Genomic DNA, 15,669 nt, shown 5'->3' with positions numbered 1-15,669 from the left:
TATATGATCAATGTAACAAGGAATGGGTAAGTATACAAATATGAGTGCAGCATATGACTTACAATCTATTGTGATACAGCATTATATATACAGTGAATCCAGGCTGTGTACAGGATGATGTTCTAGGGATAAATTAATCTAATTTAGATTCATTTTTGTTCCTAATGTAATTTAAAAAGAGAAACTATTGTATACTGTAATTTATATATTTATTACACATTTTCTTGTTTGTCTTACTTCAGTAAAGCTTACAGCTCATACAAATCTGAACTCCGGTGTCTTAAATTATTTTCCAGAGGACAGTCTTTGACACCTTCCACAAGGAGAGAAAGCCATGGCAGGCCATTGCTGAAAAGGCTGGTTTTCATGATACTCCATGATATGTTCCATCACTTTGTCTTTGTTTTCCTCATCATGGGCTGTGAATCTTTGTCAGATCAAATAATCTAAAGTGATTTCATTTGAGCTGTGTAAATTCATAATCATATATTATTAAACAGGGCTGACTTAAGGCTTGGGCACAAAATCAAATGATGTTACTGTGCAAAATAAAAGGTTTTCATAAAATGTGCACAGTTGGAACTGTTACAGTCTGTTACCATATCTGGGGGTTGGCCTATCCTGCCAGGATGACCTCTGGAGACCTGCTGCTCATTCTCAGGACATCTCAGACCATTCTGAATCTCTCCACCAGGTGGCGTTTCAGCACTGGATTATCCTGTTCCCCACGTTTATCAGCATTATTGCCAATATAGCTATCTATCACACCTTTAAATACAGGGCCACTACATATACAGAGCAGCTAACAGGACGTAAATAGCACATCTGTGGGCAGTAAACGTCACCAAAGGGTTCCGTTCCCCGGTAGCCAGTCCTTATACAGAAGCTCTGCTTTCACAAAGCTTCATTTCCTAATTTCAGGGACAGACAGTCCTTCAGTCTGTTTGAGCTTCAACATGTGAGGACTGTCCTTCTTGGCTGGACATAGTGTGGCTAAAGCCCTTACCGTGTGGAGGATGCGGAGGAGCGGGACTGGTAGGCTTTTATTCAGCTCTCTATAAAAGTGTATTAATATTTTAATATTAAAGATTTTAACTGGTTTAGCCTTCCTGTTTATCCCTTATTACACTTAACCTTTTATACTTATCCTCTCCTTGTGTTTTCGTGTAGTTTACTAGCTATTAATATCAGTACAGTCAATTTATATTCAGACTTTTATGTTTTTTATTTCTATTATTATAAAATATCAATTTTTTTACATCAGCTGAAATATATGGTTTGTAGTGATGATTTCTGAATCTCAGTACAAAGTTCATGCTCATTTTTGCTCTGTATTAACCGCTGATAAGTACGATAACATGCTAAAAATGTCTTAAAATGATCTGCTGATCTACAAAAACACTCAACACGAGGATAAAAGATGCTCATTTTGTTAAAACCAAATAAAAATGAGCTACTTAAAGCTCTAAGAGCGGCTCAGTTCGCCTTAAACACAGCAGGCAGTTCTGGGGGGTGCTGCCGCCCATCTATCTGCCTTCCGTAAGGGAAAGGAATCGGTTCCAGTGAACAGGATCTTTTTAATGAATCATTGCAGTAAAGGATGAAGGTTTGTAATAATTTTACTTTAGAAAACTGCACTATTGGACAATGTGATCACTCACAAACAGTGGTCAAATTGATAAAAAAATTATAAGTATACTTTCGTTTTTAAAAAAAAACTGTCTTAAAGAATATATTTAAATATATTGTTTATTAAATATATGTTTTATTATTGTTTATACATATATTGTTTTGTAAGGTAGGTTAATAAACTACCACATTGCTCTTTGTTTTAACCTTTTTAGGAAATGTGTGCAGAAAAAAACTAACAAAAAAACCTCGAGGCATTAAAATGAAAGCATAGAAAATGAATCAAGGCTTTGATTTGACTTACAGATTAAAATATATATTTTTATATATTGTTTTTCATGCATATATTATTGTTTATTAATATATTCAGGAATAAACAAAATATATTTTCAATCTGTGAGTCAAATCAAAGCCATGATTCATTTTAAGCATAAAAATGAATTTATTAATTAAATTATAATTAAAGGCTTTGTCAGTAAAAAACGCCCTTTTTTATTAATACATAAAAATGAATCATGTACATGTATTATTATTAATAAATATATATTATGTTTTACTTTTTTTATACACAATACGATTCAGTTCATGTAATTTAGCTAAAATACGATACAATACAACAACATTACTATTAAGATGATTTAAAAATACCAGTATTATATATATTTACTGGGGGGGGTTCATAAAAATGCTTTGTTGAATCATATGTGTATCATATTGAATCATGATTCAATAGCGGTGACTTCTACTCGTGAGTGAGCGACTCACTGCATCGTTCGAAAGAGTCGGTTCGCTCAAACAACTCGTGATTCTCCCATCACTACTCCTCCTCCTTCTGTCTCCGCCTCGTGCTGGAGAGGCGCGCGCCCCGATCTCTTTTGTCCGCCCGGGCTCTTCATTGGAGCGATCCACTCCGGTGAAGCGGGGGTGCCGTTTGGGAAGATCCGGCTAAATCAAAGCACTGGGAGCGGTAAGTGCCCGAAACGTGTCCGCTCCGGTGTAGACGGAAGTGTGTGTGTGCGCGCGCGCTGTTTTGGGAGTTCACCAGCGTGTTATCGCGATTCGCTCGGAGCGAGTTAGCGTGTGTCCACCCCTTCCCCCCTTAGGAGGCGTTGTGGGGCCGGCCGAACAACCAAAGAACCCCCTGGATTGCCCCTCATTGGCTCAGTCGTGTAGATGGCGAGGATGTGAGCAGCAGCAGCATGAGCATGAGCATGGAGGGGGACGGTGGTCTTATCTGACTGGCTTTCTTTCCGTTTTTAAAGACGGGGGGCTTGCTGGAGCTCCTGGACATCATCTTCATCATCATCATCATCATCATGTTGTCCTAAACCCCCCTCCCCTCTCCCCTCTCCCCTCCCTCCACTACAAACCCAGTGTCTGGTCTCGCCGCCTCCTCCTCCTCCTCCTACTGCTGCGTCCCTCCCTCACCCAGTCCCTCCTCCTCCTCCTCCTCCACCTCCTCCTCCTCCTCGTTTCAGTAGCAGTTGCTATTCAGTGTGTTCCGCGGTGGAGATGAGCATGGTGGTAAGTTCATACACTCGCCATGTAAGGAGGGGGCACGGAGATTGATGTGGCCGGCCAGAGAAGAGGGAGCTCGGGCAGCGCATCGAGGAGCGTCGGCCAGAAGCAAACAAAGCTGGGAGTCGGATTTGAAAACGGAGGTCCCGCTCAGACCCCAGCCCCCTGATCTGGATCTCGGAATGGTGGTAAGTTGGCCAGCCATGTTCCTCTGTTCCTCCAGGAACGGGAGGTGGGCGGTGGGCGATGGGAGGTGGGCGATGGTGCAACGGTGAAACTGAGTGGGCACCACAATGGAGCTGAGATGAGGGTCATGAGTTGCTGCTTTTCGGTGTGGACTTGATTTGTAGACCCGGTTAGCTGCTGGTAGTCAGACTGGCTACAAGGCTCAGGGGGTCCTGTTTACCCCCCTGGGTTGTCACTGGAATTTTGACAAAATGCTATTGTCCCCAAGGCAATGATCTCCGGTTTGTGCCCCTCCCTTCTCACACACACACACACATGCATGAGTAGTATGTATATATATGTGTGTGTGTGTGTGTGCATTGTTCACTTGCTGGCTGCTCTGGATGGTGGACCCTCACAACAGCAGATCTAGGAGACCAAGATCCATACAGTGCCATATAGTAGTCTGTATAGTGGTCTGCATTGACTACAGTGTGGTGTTCCTGCAGATCCTCCTCATGAAGTTGGTGCATTTGGTGTCCCCTCACCCTGAGTCCACTTCCCTTGCCCGTCACACGCCCATTGTTTTGTTTATGATGGCCTGATAGTGAGAGCCACCATCTGTAGGAGCAACAAAGGCAATGGCCACTCCGTAAAGCTCCGCAGGCCTAAGGGTTGAAATCAAACGAAGATAAGAAGGATGCTCGACACCAGTGGTTAACCTCAGTCACCTCAACTCAGGGTGGGCTTGTTAGTTAGCTGATGAGCTGGAGCAGGGTGAGTAAACACCAACACGTGCAAAGTAGGAGGTCCTCCAGGACCAGGATTGGGAACCACAGCTCTAGACGTCCTTTGTATTGAGAAGTCCAGTGCCCCTTAAAAGCTGAGCATGGTCTCAAGCATCCACGCATTACACAGTACCTTACAGTTTCCCAACGGCTTGTTTGTGATGGGAATCCGTTGCATAGCTGTTACCAGGTAGGCAACCGTCTGGGAAAGGGTCCAACAGGGAACCAGTTGTTTGCTCTGGGAATGGTTTGCACAGGAGCAGCAGAGCAGCCAGTTCCTCTGGATATGAACCCAGCCTAGATGACAAAGCCACTCAGTTCGGTCGAGCATGCAGCATGTTCTTCTTCGTGGGAAAGCACAGTTAGTCCCTCCCTGAGTCAACGGAGCCCGTTGGCATGTCAGCAGACTGACGCCCACCGTGCCGCTGTCCTGGCCCCACACGTACTTGTGTGTACAGCTTTTTTTTATGGTGCCCAATATGGATCAAACTCTTTAGATATTTTAAGGCAGATCAGCCGGGCTTCAGTTCAGGCTCTGGTAACCCAGTAATTATCCTGTCCGTTGCTCAGAGCTTCCCCAAAACACAAAGATCACTGTGGTAGAACAGCTGTCACTTCCAACACTCTCGCATAAGTCGAGCGATCTCGACACTTCTTGGGGTCTTGGGGATCTAGGTGCCTCTCAAGCTGCTGTTTCGGAGCTTTGTTGTTGTTGCACGTACAGGTTTCTGGTCCAGTTATACTGAGGGGTTATAGCCAGGCCAGGCCATGCTAGGCCAGGTTCATCTCCTCGTCTTGAGCAGTGGTGTAGTCTAGTAGTAGTAGTAGTAGTAGTAGTAGTAGTAGTGTCTGGATAGTGGGAAGACCAGCCTTAGGGACCCTGAGCTTAATGTGGCCATATGTACCCACACACTGTGAATATATGACATTTTGCCCATATACTCTATAATTACAGGCTTAAAACCGGGCTGAAGTACAGCCGCCACATGACTGGGTTAGATGGCCCATGGTCTATCTAACTATAGATAAAATAGCGGCCTGGATGACCTCTGAAGCTGTCCTGTGGTATGTGGCGCGAAGACGTTAGCAGCAGATCCCTTAATTACTGTAAGGTGGGGCCCCCATGGAGCTCATCAGCGAGCCTTAGGTGCCCCTGACCCTGTTGCTGGTTCAGCGGTTGTCTTTTTGTCATGGGCGACTTTTGGTAGATGCTGACCACTGCATAACAGAAAACCCCCACAAGACCTGCCTGATGTTTCAGAGATGTTCATATTTCTTACACTTGTCCCCTGCTTTTAACACATCACCCTTAATAACTGTCTGTTAACTTGCTGTCTACTGTATCCCACCCCTTGCTACACATGGCACTGTAGATAATCAGTGTTTTTCCAAGTCAGTGGTGCTAATGTAATGGCTGATTCATTCACACAGATGTGTCTTCTTATGTCTGACTGGTTGTGCATGTTAAATCTGTCTCCTTAGAGGTAGATATGAGTAATGTAGATGCATCTAGTGACTACATACATTGCTTGGTGTTATGCACGAGTGCCAGTTCTTTGGTTTCATCTCTGGTTTGATGCTGGTAGGAGTCGTTTGTTTGTGTCGAGCGAATCGGGACACTTCAGAGTTCATTACAAATGATCTGTGATGTTCCTGACCACCCCTGAAGGTGATTCTAGTGATTGGGTACCATTGCATCCTCAACACCTGTTAGACCTGGTTCCTACCTGTACTCCACACTGCCTGCTTAGGATCTGACCATTCAAGGCGGCTGTTGATGCTTGGCTTGGACAGTGGGGCTGTGTATTGGCTGTGATATTGGACAATACGTGTCTTTTCCCAGGGCTTACGGTGCTTCAGCGGTCAGCCTGTTATCTGCTAATTCTAACGTACAGAATCCGATTTTTAACGCTCATGTGAGCTCCGTGTGTTTGTTTATCGTGTAGTAGTTGAACTTGAAGGACGTATTGGGCAGACTTTGGACTTACTTTAAATCTGGCAACTGCTGCGTTGTTCATTTTAACGCCGGGCTTCCTAACGATGTTGCGTGCCATCATTGTGCCAGCGGTAGGCCATCGAGGTGTTTAATTACCAGCACAGCACTGTTGTCTGTTCGAGCGAGAGGCGAGGCTGGCCATGTGGATTTGTAAGCTGTCCTGGCTCCCGTCTGTCAGCCAGGCGCGAGGCTATTTTGAGTGTTGGCTCTGTTGTCTTGAAAAATGTCTTGCAGTCATTTGAGTGAGGATCAATCCGGCCTATTAATCTTTGGGTGTTTAACACAGCCTATTTGACTTCTGGAAAAGTGAGCCTGTTTTGAGTCTCTTTTGAGTCCCCCCCCACCCCCTTTTTGGTCATTTTTCTGAGGCTTTAAAACCATCCCGTACTGTTGCTGGTGGGTTGTGTTTCAATGGTCGACTCTTGATAATTAGACTAATTGGGGTCCAGTCACAGCTGAGGCCTCGGCTGTGAATGATGGCAAATGTAGTGCTTCCCTGTGTGCTGGTATAAAAAAAATTGAACTGTGAACATGACTTATCACCAACTTCAGATACAGTCCATCATCCAAGATGTGTTTGATATCTGAAGTTTGCTTCTTTAGTACAACAGAAGATGCTAGGCTAACTTTGCTAACAAACCCTGGGCTTGGATTATCACCACTCTCATCTGCAGAAATGCATGAACGATTTTTTTATTTACTTGCTTTAAAAAAAATCTAATAAAATGAACTTGTGCCATTGGTATTTGATTGTTGCTCCACTTGTCTGCCCCCTAAAAAGTAAAAGTAGTGTTTAGATTGAGATGAGGAACTTTTTTAGTGTGTATTTGCAGAGATGAGATGGTAACAGTCTTGGTAAAAGTCCTATGTTCATCAGCAATGTTAGCTTTGCATCTTCGGTTCTAACCGAAATAAAAAATAACAAACTTCAGATATTAAGCGTGTCTTGGCTGATCAGCTGCTTATGAGAAGTGATCAGTGAAACCCTTGGAGACTTCCAAGACACCGGTGCATTGGATGGGATGTGTTTATGTGGATGGGGGCAGTGGTGGTTCAGTGGTTAGAGCGCCGGGATATCGATAACAGGGTTGTGGGTTCGATTCCCGGGCTCGGCAAGCTGCCACTGTTGGGCCCTTGAGCAAGGCCCTTTACCCTCTCTGCTCCCCGGGCGCTGGAGTTGGCTGCCCCACTGTGTGTGTGTGTACTCACTGCCCCTAAAACATGTGTGTGTGTGAGTGTGTGTTCACTACCAGATGGGTTAAATGCGGGGGACACATTTCGCTGTACACTGTACAGTGACAAATACGTGCACCTTTACCTTTACCTTTAGAATAAAGCACAGAAATATGTATATAGTTATTTCCTGGGTCTGTAGATGCTGCCCTTTCAATCGCATCTTATTGCCAGATCGTATGTGACCCACGTCTGGAGTTACGGGGCTGGGAAGAAGGGTTGAGAAAATCGTCTTCTGCCTCTTGTGGTTTGTCTAACTTGTAGATTTGCATGTCTGTCATCTGTCTCTCATCTGTAATTAGTGGATTCTTGAGTTTCGTCTATGTTTTGTGTGAAATTGACTGATGGACACGAATGGAAAATAATTTGGTTTTTATTTTTGATTCCAGCTTTTACAAAGTGCCGTTTTTACTAATGGACAGACAGTTTTTTTTTAAAGTTCATGACCGTTCATGTCAAGTAGAGTGACCGACAACACTTCAGCTCAATAAACAATTTTATAAAGTTTTATCTGTGACTTTTCTTTTCTTACACATTTACATTTACATTTACGGCATTTAGCAGACGCTCTTATCCAGAGCGACTTACAAAGTGCTTTGCTATTTACCCAAGAAAAACCTCAGCTAATTAGAATAGACTAATAATTCAAAGATACCGCTAAGCTTAGACACTACTAAACACAATACAATAAGGCGACCATAGTACTCTATTCGTCCAAGTACTCTCTTACACAATTGTATACTATTTTATTTATACTCTCCACCACTCTTGTGAAGCTTAGAATCTGGTAAACCCATTTCGAGCACCAAACTGTTCAAATGAGTAAAGAAATATGAAGAATTTCTAAAATCAGAATTTTTCAGGTTGAGGGCCAGATTGTCTCTCCAGACAGTGCTGTAGGTCACATGGGGTCTCATTATAGAGAGAGCTGAGATTGTTCTGAATATTTTGAAATAAAGCGTGTGAGTTTTATCTTATACCCAAGTGCTTTCAATGGTGAATTTCCGAAATATGCAAACATTGAGGAATTGTCCAGAGGGTTAAGGTAATTTGGTTTTCACCTAATTATTTCTTTTTTTTTTTTTTTTTTTACATTTCAGCTTCACACAGTTGTTGGAGATGCAAGTCACTGAGAGTGGTTTTAATGTTTAGTAGAATCAGCTTCGGAATGGTGTATTGCACAGAAACGTGTGGACCTTCTGTCCTGATATTTTTGTGCTGATAGGAGCCAAGGGTCATAATGTCTACCAACTTGGTCAGTGTACCTATAGAAGTCTGCTTAGTTTTTATATGCAGCGGTAATGGTAAATTAGTAGTACATTGGACTGTCTAGGGCAGAAGAACATGAACCTGTTGGCACTATGCCAGGTGTATAAAGAGGGGTATAAAGCCTGCCAGTATTGAGCTGTGGAGTAGTGGAACTGTGTTCTCTGGAATGATGGATGGTGCTCCATCTAATACTTTTAGGATGAGGTGGGGAGGTGGTCATCCAACAACTACTGTTGTCACTGAATGCAATCAAATCCTTACAGCAGTGTCAGAATCAGTAGAGAGCCTTCTCTGGACAGTAGAGACAGTTACTCCAGCAGGATAACACACATTATATTTTAACATATAATATTTTATTATAAAACTGTCTTGATTTCAGAAGAAACAGAATTAGCAAGTGTCCCAATACTTTTGTCTACATAGTGTAACTTCCAGGGCCAAAATCTTATAGTAAAACTTGTATATATGTATGTATTGGAAGTTAGTTCACTTGTTCATGTATTTTTGTTAGATTTCTTTTATTATTATATATTTTTAATAAACATTAATTAAGTACAGAGGTTGAATATTTGGTGGAATTCCTCTTTTAAATTGATGCCAACTGTTCTGCTCTAAAGCAAATTACAATTACCAGTCAATATGCTAATTTGTGAATACTAGCTTTGCACGAACACAAACAATATGTATGTATTAATATGTATGTAACCTCCAGTTAAAAAAAAAAACCCTGCATGACGTTGCGTAACCCCCTCCTCTTCATCGGCCATGGCTGCCAGGGTTGTTGCAATTACATAAAGAACTCTTGTATGCTGAATGAAGTGCGTGAGAGAGCCCAGAATGAGTGAGTGAGTGCAAGTGTACGGGCCGCAGTATGCCCCCCAGCAATCCTCTCCATCTTTATCTCTCCTGCTTCCTGTTTACTGTCAAGGTCGTGTGCTCCAGAGGCATTTTCTTCTGATTGCTTTTTCCTTTTTTTTTTGTCCACAACCACAAAGTGCTGTTTGCTCCGGCAGATGCCCACAACCGACACAAACCCACTCTGTCTTACTCCGCACCGTATGGAAGTCGCTGTGTTTCAGGTCCTATAGGTGCTGAGACACAGACTGCTGCTTTAATGGTGTGTCTCAGTCTGGGCCCTGTTTCACTCAGAAGTGCCGTATCGCACAGATCATCCTGAGCCTCCAGACCATGACTTTGAACACTGTCCCTGACCATTAAGATGACAGAAATGCTGGGATGCTTTTGGGGAAACTCGATCCTGGGTGTGCCCAAAATGCTTTCTCTCATGTCGGTTCTCCAGGACAGGCGTAACAGTCCGGCACGTCATACATGCCCTTTCCACTGGAATTATAGTATCTTTGAAATACCCCAAGATGAGACCCAAACATGATTAGCGTACACTCTTAACTTCTTGAGCTTCAGGACCTGGGCAAGTGTTTGTTGTGCTAGAACCCCCAGCTGTGTCTTTGACCTCTTTCCCAGCCACGCTGGACTGACCCTTGGGAGATCAAGAGCGAGAGCAAGGGCTCAGGGCGCTCCCTCAGGCCACAGTCAGGCTGGATTTAGCTGACGAACCACCCTCACGCCTCATCAACTCCCATTTTTCTTTTTGTGAGTATGGTTTTCTTCCCTGTAAGAGGGCTAGGGATGTGCAACATTGATTGAATATATCAGGGGGGTGAAACTCTGACCTCAGGATGATTCAGGAAATGATTCAGTAGCTTGAAACCATGCTGGAATTTATTTAGATGTAGATCTGAGGAAGCTGTTTACAGAAAACTTGGATGAGAACTTAACTTGAGAAGGTTAACTGATGATAATTCATTTATAAAGAATTCTGATCCCGGAATATTTATAATATTTATATATATTTATATGGAATATAATAGTTAAAGAGACACTCTGATGGTTCATTGCTGAGCTTGTCTAACCCATATACAGAAGCATTACCAATCGCTCTCTCTGGAGCAGATAAACATGAACCTATTGGCATCATGCTGCTTAATGCCGGACATGGGCTAGAGGGGTATAAAGCCCCCCAGCATTGAGCGGTGGAGCAGTTGAACTGTGTTCTCTGGAATGATTGAGCTCCATCCAGTCCTTTTGGGATGAGCTGGGGATGTGGTGAGGTGAGACCATCCAGCCTCCGTAACGCTCTTGTTGTAGCAGAAAGCCTTACCTGGACAGTAGAGACCGTTACTCTAACAAAAGCAGTGTAATGCCCCTTTCTAACACCCTTGATTTTAGAAGAGAGCAGGTGTGCCAATACTTTTGTCCATGTGGTGTATTTGAGTTTTAGCCTGCTGTAATAGTTTGTCCTGAGATCCTGGTGTAAAATAAGTATTTGTAAAATGGGACACAATGTTTAGGAAGGTTAAATATGCTGCTATATCTCACTTTCAAGTTGAGTTGAGCTGAGCTTCTGGTCCACCCGGCAGCACACCCTCCACCAGTACCTCATTGGGGTCTCCCTTCTTATTAGCATGGACAGAATGAACATGGGCAGTGTAAAGTGTTGGTAGACAGTCTGTACTGTCATCTAAGCTGTGTATAGAAATAATAATACATAAGCAAAATGACACATTAGTGTAGTTGAAGTGCAAAATAACAATCCAGTCTTTTTATTTGAGTTATTTGTTATTTATTTTGTTGTCCAGTTCAGCTTGTAGTAAGTTTCATAAGTATAAGTCTCATACGCCTTATGTAACATTACCATTAACACATGTTAATCCTTTTAGTGTTATTTTTTTATTATTCTTTTATTCTGTATTCTTTATATATTATACACACACACACACACACCCATGATATTTAAATACTGTTGCTTTAAGGTGAGGGTATTTTCACCTTTTCAGAGTGAACCACCATATCAGGGACAGTCTTTGGGCAAGCTGAGCTCGTTCTCTCAGTGATGCGGGGAAGATGAAACGTGATCCCATTTATTACTATTATTTACTTTTAAAACTTTCATGGTTTTCAAGTTGAGTTTAAAATGATAGGAATAGTAAAACAACAAAAAAGACCCATGTAGATTGGTTTCCCAGGTGCTCGTATCTCCTACAAGCACTCCACCACTGACGTTGATTCCTCATTCTTATTCTGGAGATGGACGACTCCTCAGTGAATCTGCAAGGTGAGGAATGTTGTCGTTCCTGGACCGGGCTGGATTCTCCTCTTGGCTTGGAAGATGAAGTTTGCTCTTCATAGTGCTGGCCGTTCTTTTATTTTAACAGGTTTTCCGTGGATCAGCTGCTGTCGAGTGAGTCAGAACGGCTTGATCCTTCTGAATTATGATTCATATCCTGGAGGCTTGAAAGGCCAAACAAGAGAAGCCAGCTTATAAAAAAAATGAAGAAACATACATGGCCTCTGAATTGGACTGCTTTATTGAATAGTCTGTCGCTTTAGTGCCGTGTTGCCACGACAACACAGCCGATTTCTTCTGCAGTACAGCTAGGGATGCTACAGATAGCAGTGGTTCAGTAGCAGTTAGGGATTGTGCTCTGATGGTAGTGCTTGAAGTCTTTCCCCTTGAATGTTCTCCCCAATTGCAGACATTTCCTATTCCCAGCCGGTAGCTATGCCTGGTTAGCAGACTCTGGAGTGGTGGTGCTCTGTTTTGCAGCACAAATATGACCTCTACTGAGAAGTCATTAGAAGAAGAATGTTCCTTCAGGAGCATCTAAACAAGTCTAATGCATTTTGGAAACCAGTCCTGTGGACTGATGAGGTTAAAATGGCAGATTTTGTCTACAAAAAGGGTGTAGAATCTCATGAGAAGAACACCGGTCCAACTGTTAAGAACAGAAGTGGCTTGATCATGAATTCGGCTTGTGTTGCAGCCAGTGGCTTGGGGAACATTTTCCTGGTTGAGGGAAGAATGGATTCAATAAAAATATCAGCAAATTATAGAAGCAAACATCACTCTGTGTAAAAAAGCTGAGGATGACAAAAGCATGGCTGCTACAGCAGGATAATGACCCTAGAAACACCCCTAGAAGGATGGCTACTACAGCAGGATAATGACCCTAGAAACACCCCTAGAAATCCATGATGGACTACCTCAAGAGGCACAAGCTGAAGGTTTTGCCATGGCCCTCACAGTCCCTCAACCTAAACACCAGCGTAAATCTGTGGAAAGGCCTCAAAAGAGCAGCGCCTGTAAAACAGCTCTGGAATCTCACAGGAAAAGCGTTTACAAACCATAATGCATGCCACCAAAGGGTTCCCAAAAATTAGCATCAGGCCTTTTACATTAGTTTTTTTAATTGCATGATACTGTACTCCTACATACATTTGTGATAAAGCAGTAGGTGTTCGTTTGAGTAACTACGAGGCTGTGCTTAGGCATGAGCCGCTCCTATAGAAACAGCTGCTTTGAACTCCTGCCCAGATCACGCTGTACCAGCGCAAGTGGCCTGTGCTCCCAGAGCACCACCATTTGAGCAACAACCCACCCTTCACAGCTACCACGATAGCCAGCTGCTCTCGGCCACAACACGCCCTCAATCCCTCATCTTTCTTTTCTTTTGCTCTCTCAGTCACATGATCGCAGGTTCTTGCACATAGACGACTTGTCAGACTCTGCTTTCACTTAGCGAAAGTCTTCAACTCCGATTCCTTGCTCTTCCACCCTCGTTCCTTCATTGCTCTCGCTCATTTTTCTCCCTTTTCCTCCTCCCTCTCTCATGTCGCCCCAGCTGGGATGGAAGGAGTGTTTAGTATGCTGGCTGTGACTCTTCTGTCTTTCCTGCCCCACAGTAGAAAGGAGGACAGCGCATTTAGCATTAGGGGGACTGCAAGGGGTGGGGCTTGAGGGGTGTGGGTCATGCGACTGTGGGAGCACAGTTTCTAAGAGACCCTCGTTGGGAATGCCCATGCTAAATTTGACCCTGCAATTATCTAGCCCCGACGACCATAGTTGTACTCCAATAACCCCCCCACCCCCCCGCTCTCCACCGCACCCCACCCCTTAAGCCTCCTGACTCACTTTCAGCCACCGTTCCCCATTCTAGTCCTTGAGCGATGGTTTCTGAGGGTTTTGTATTGGGTCGCAATGAGTTGCGTCACAGGGTTTTTAGTGAGCAGCGCCAGCCGTGAGAAGTTCAGGGCTGCAGAGTGGATTGTGGTTGATTAGTGAATGAGAGCCTTCAGAAGCGTGGGGGAAGGGTAGGCTCTTAAAGAAGAGGCTTGGGGAAGTGTCGGCCGGGGTGGGGGGCTTTGAGAAATCCTAGCTCAATAGGAAGGCCAAGGCCTGCTTTGTTCCATGAAAGGTCAAAGGACAGTGGGAGGCTAAGGGACAACACAGAAAATGTGCTCGACTGTGTGGAGGTGATGGAGAAAGAGGAAACCAAAGGCAACAGAGCCAGGGTGGTTGAGAACTTGGGTACCATTGCTTTGCTCAGATTAGCGCCATTGTCGAAGTACAGTATTATATCTACAATAACAAAATCAGTGCCCAAATCTTTAGCCACAAGCTACACTATGTGGACAAAAATATTGGGACTCCTGTTGGACTCCATTCGTTGTCCCAAATCGAGGATGCTTTTGGTGGTGAAACTGTCCCTACTGGCCATGAAAGGCTTTCTACCAAATTTGGAGCATTGCAGTGAGCGACAGTAGCGTTAGTGTTAGCATCCTCAACTCCTCCCAAAAGCGTTAGGTGGAGCACCATCCATCTTTCCAGAGAACACAGTTCCACTACTCCACAGCTCAATGCTCAATGGGTTTTATATCCCTCTTTCCCTCGCCTGCCATTAGACATGGTGCCAATATTTTCATGTTCATCTGCTCCAGGGGGTCCTATTCAATTGGCATTACGTCTCTACAGGGACTAGACGAGCTGTCTGTGTGCATTCGGACATCTGTGTCAGCAATAGATGCAACTTAAACTAGCTGACGGCGTTCATTAGAAGGGGTGTCCACAAACATATGGACACAAAGTGCAGCATGTTAGCCCCTGGCTCGTCTGGCAAGCAAGTCTGCCTCTGCCTCTCATCAGGAACTGTGTTCTGACTGCTTAACTACCTGCTCTGACAGGAATGGGCGATTAGACTCCCATGCAAAATGTCCAATCCTTGCAGTTTGGGCATGTCCTGTTCTGAAAGGCAAAAAATGCCCATCAAACCTTCCAGATATGCGGACTGTTTGAAACAGTAACCACAAGCTAACATGCTAGTCGTCATATGACTGCGAAGACGAGCAGGAGTTAGCGTTGATGCTAACGATTCTATTTGGAGCACTGAAAGTATTTGTCTTACCAACTAACATGTTAAAAGCAGGACACACGGTCAGGCATAAGTATCTGAGCCACTTTGGCAAGGGCCAAATTGTGATGGCAAGACTGGTCTTTAGAGGGTCAGAGGATCTCCAAAGCATCAGGCAGGTTGTGTGGGGTGGTTTCTGGTATGCAGTGGTCAGTACCTACCAGAAATAGTCAGAGAAAGGCCAACGGGTGAAATGGCAACAGGGTCATGGGCACCGAATGCAATCCATGGAGGCCCCACTTCACAACCTACAGGACTTGAAGGCTGCTGCTGTTCACGTGTGTTCTCTGTGCCAGATACCACAAGATGCCTTCAGAGGTCTTGTGGAGTCCATACCTTGAAGGGTCAGATCTGTTGTGGCGGCACGAGTCCCTACTCCATATTGGGCAGGTGGTACTAATGCCATGGCTGATTGGTATATTAAATGGATATTGTGCTATAATTGTGTCCACATCATGCAGCCCTAATTCAATGTCCTCAGAATGAAGAATGATCTGATTCAGAGTATGACGTTCTGCCTCTCCCTTCTTCTGGAGTTGGAGCCCATTTGAATATGCCTTCCAACAGTACTTGAACTCCCAACAAGTTCATCCACTTGTTGCCCCTCGTCCATACTCCCGTGGTGCTCCTACGATGCGCCATTCACAGCTCGCTCTTCCTGCGCTGTATCATTTATCCCATTCATTTCATTCTGGCACATGAAAAGACCCAAGACTGTCTTTGAACCCATTCTCCCACCCCTGAGGGTAGGAATTAGAAGGAGGAGTGCTGTGGGGGGCGGATGCTTGTTGCCTGCAACCTCTTT

The 15,669-nt window shown here is 44.1% G+C and overlaps 1 protein-coding gene across 6 annotated transcripts in view; it reads left to right on the top strand.

Moving 5' to 3' along the window:
• The first annotated feature begins 954 nt into the window (after positions 1–954).
• Positions 955–15,669, top strand: part of arhgap33 (Rho GTPase activating protein 33) — a 96,497-nt gene continuing 81,782 nt past the window's right edge. For 2 of the 6 annotated variants that reach the window (XM_072692339.1, XM_072692338.1), the window contains exon 1: positions 955–1,035. In XM_072692339.1, coding sequence (XP_072548440.1) covers positions 1,017–1,035 — 19 coding nt within the window. In that variant the 5' untranslated portion in view covers positions 955–1,016. Of the gene's footprint in view, positions 1,036–2,556; positions 2,597–3,052; positions 3,336–15,669 lie in introns of those variants that run through there. The other 4 variants (XM_072692342.1, XM_072692340.1, XM_072692341.1 and 1 more) reach the window with 3 other exon arrangements.

The sequence above is a fragment of the Salminus brasiliensis genome, chromosome 1 (assembly GCF_030463535.1).
Source record: "Salminus brasiliensis chromosome 1, fSalBra1.hap2, whole genome shotgun sequence".
In the NCBI taxonomy this organism is placed as follows: Eukaryota; Metazoa; Chordata; class Actinopteri; order Characiformes; family Bryconidae; genus Salminus; species Salminus brasiliensis.
This window is presented reverse-complemented; position numbering and strand designations above follow the sequence as displayed.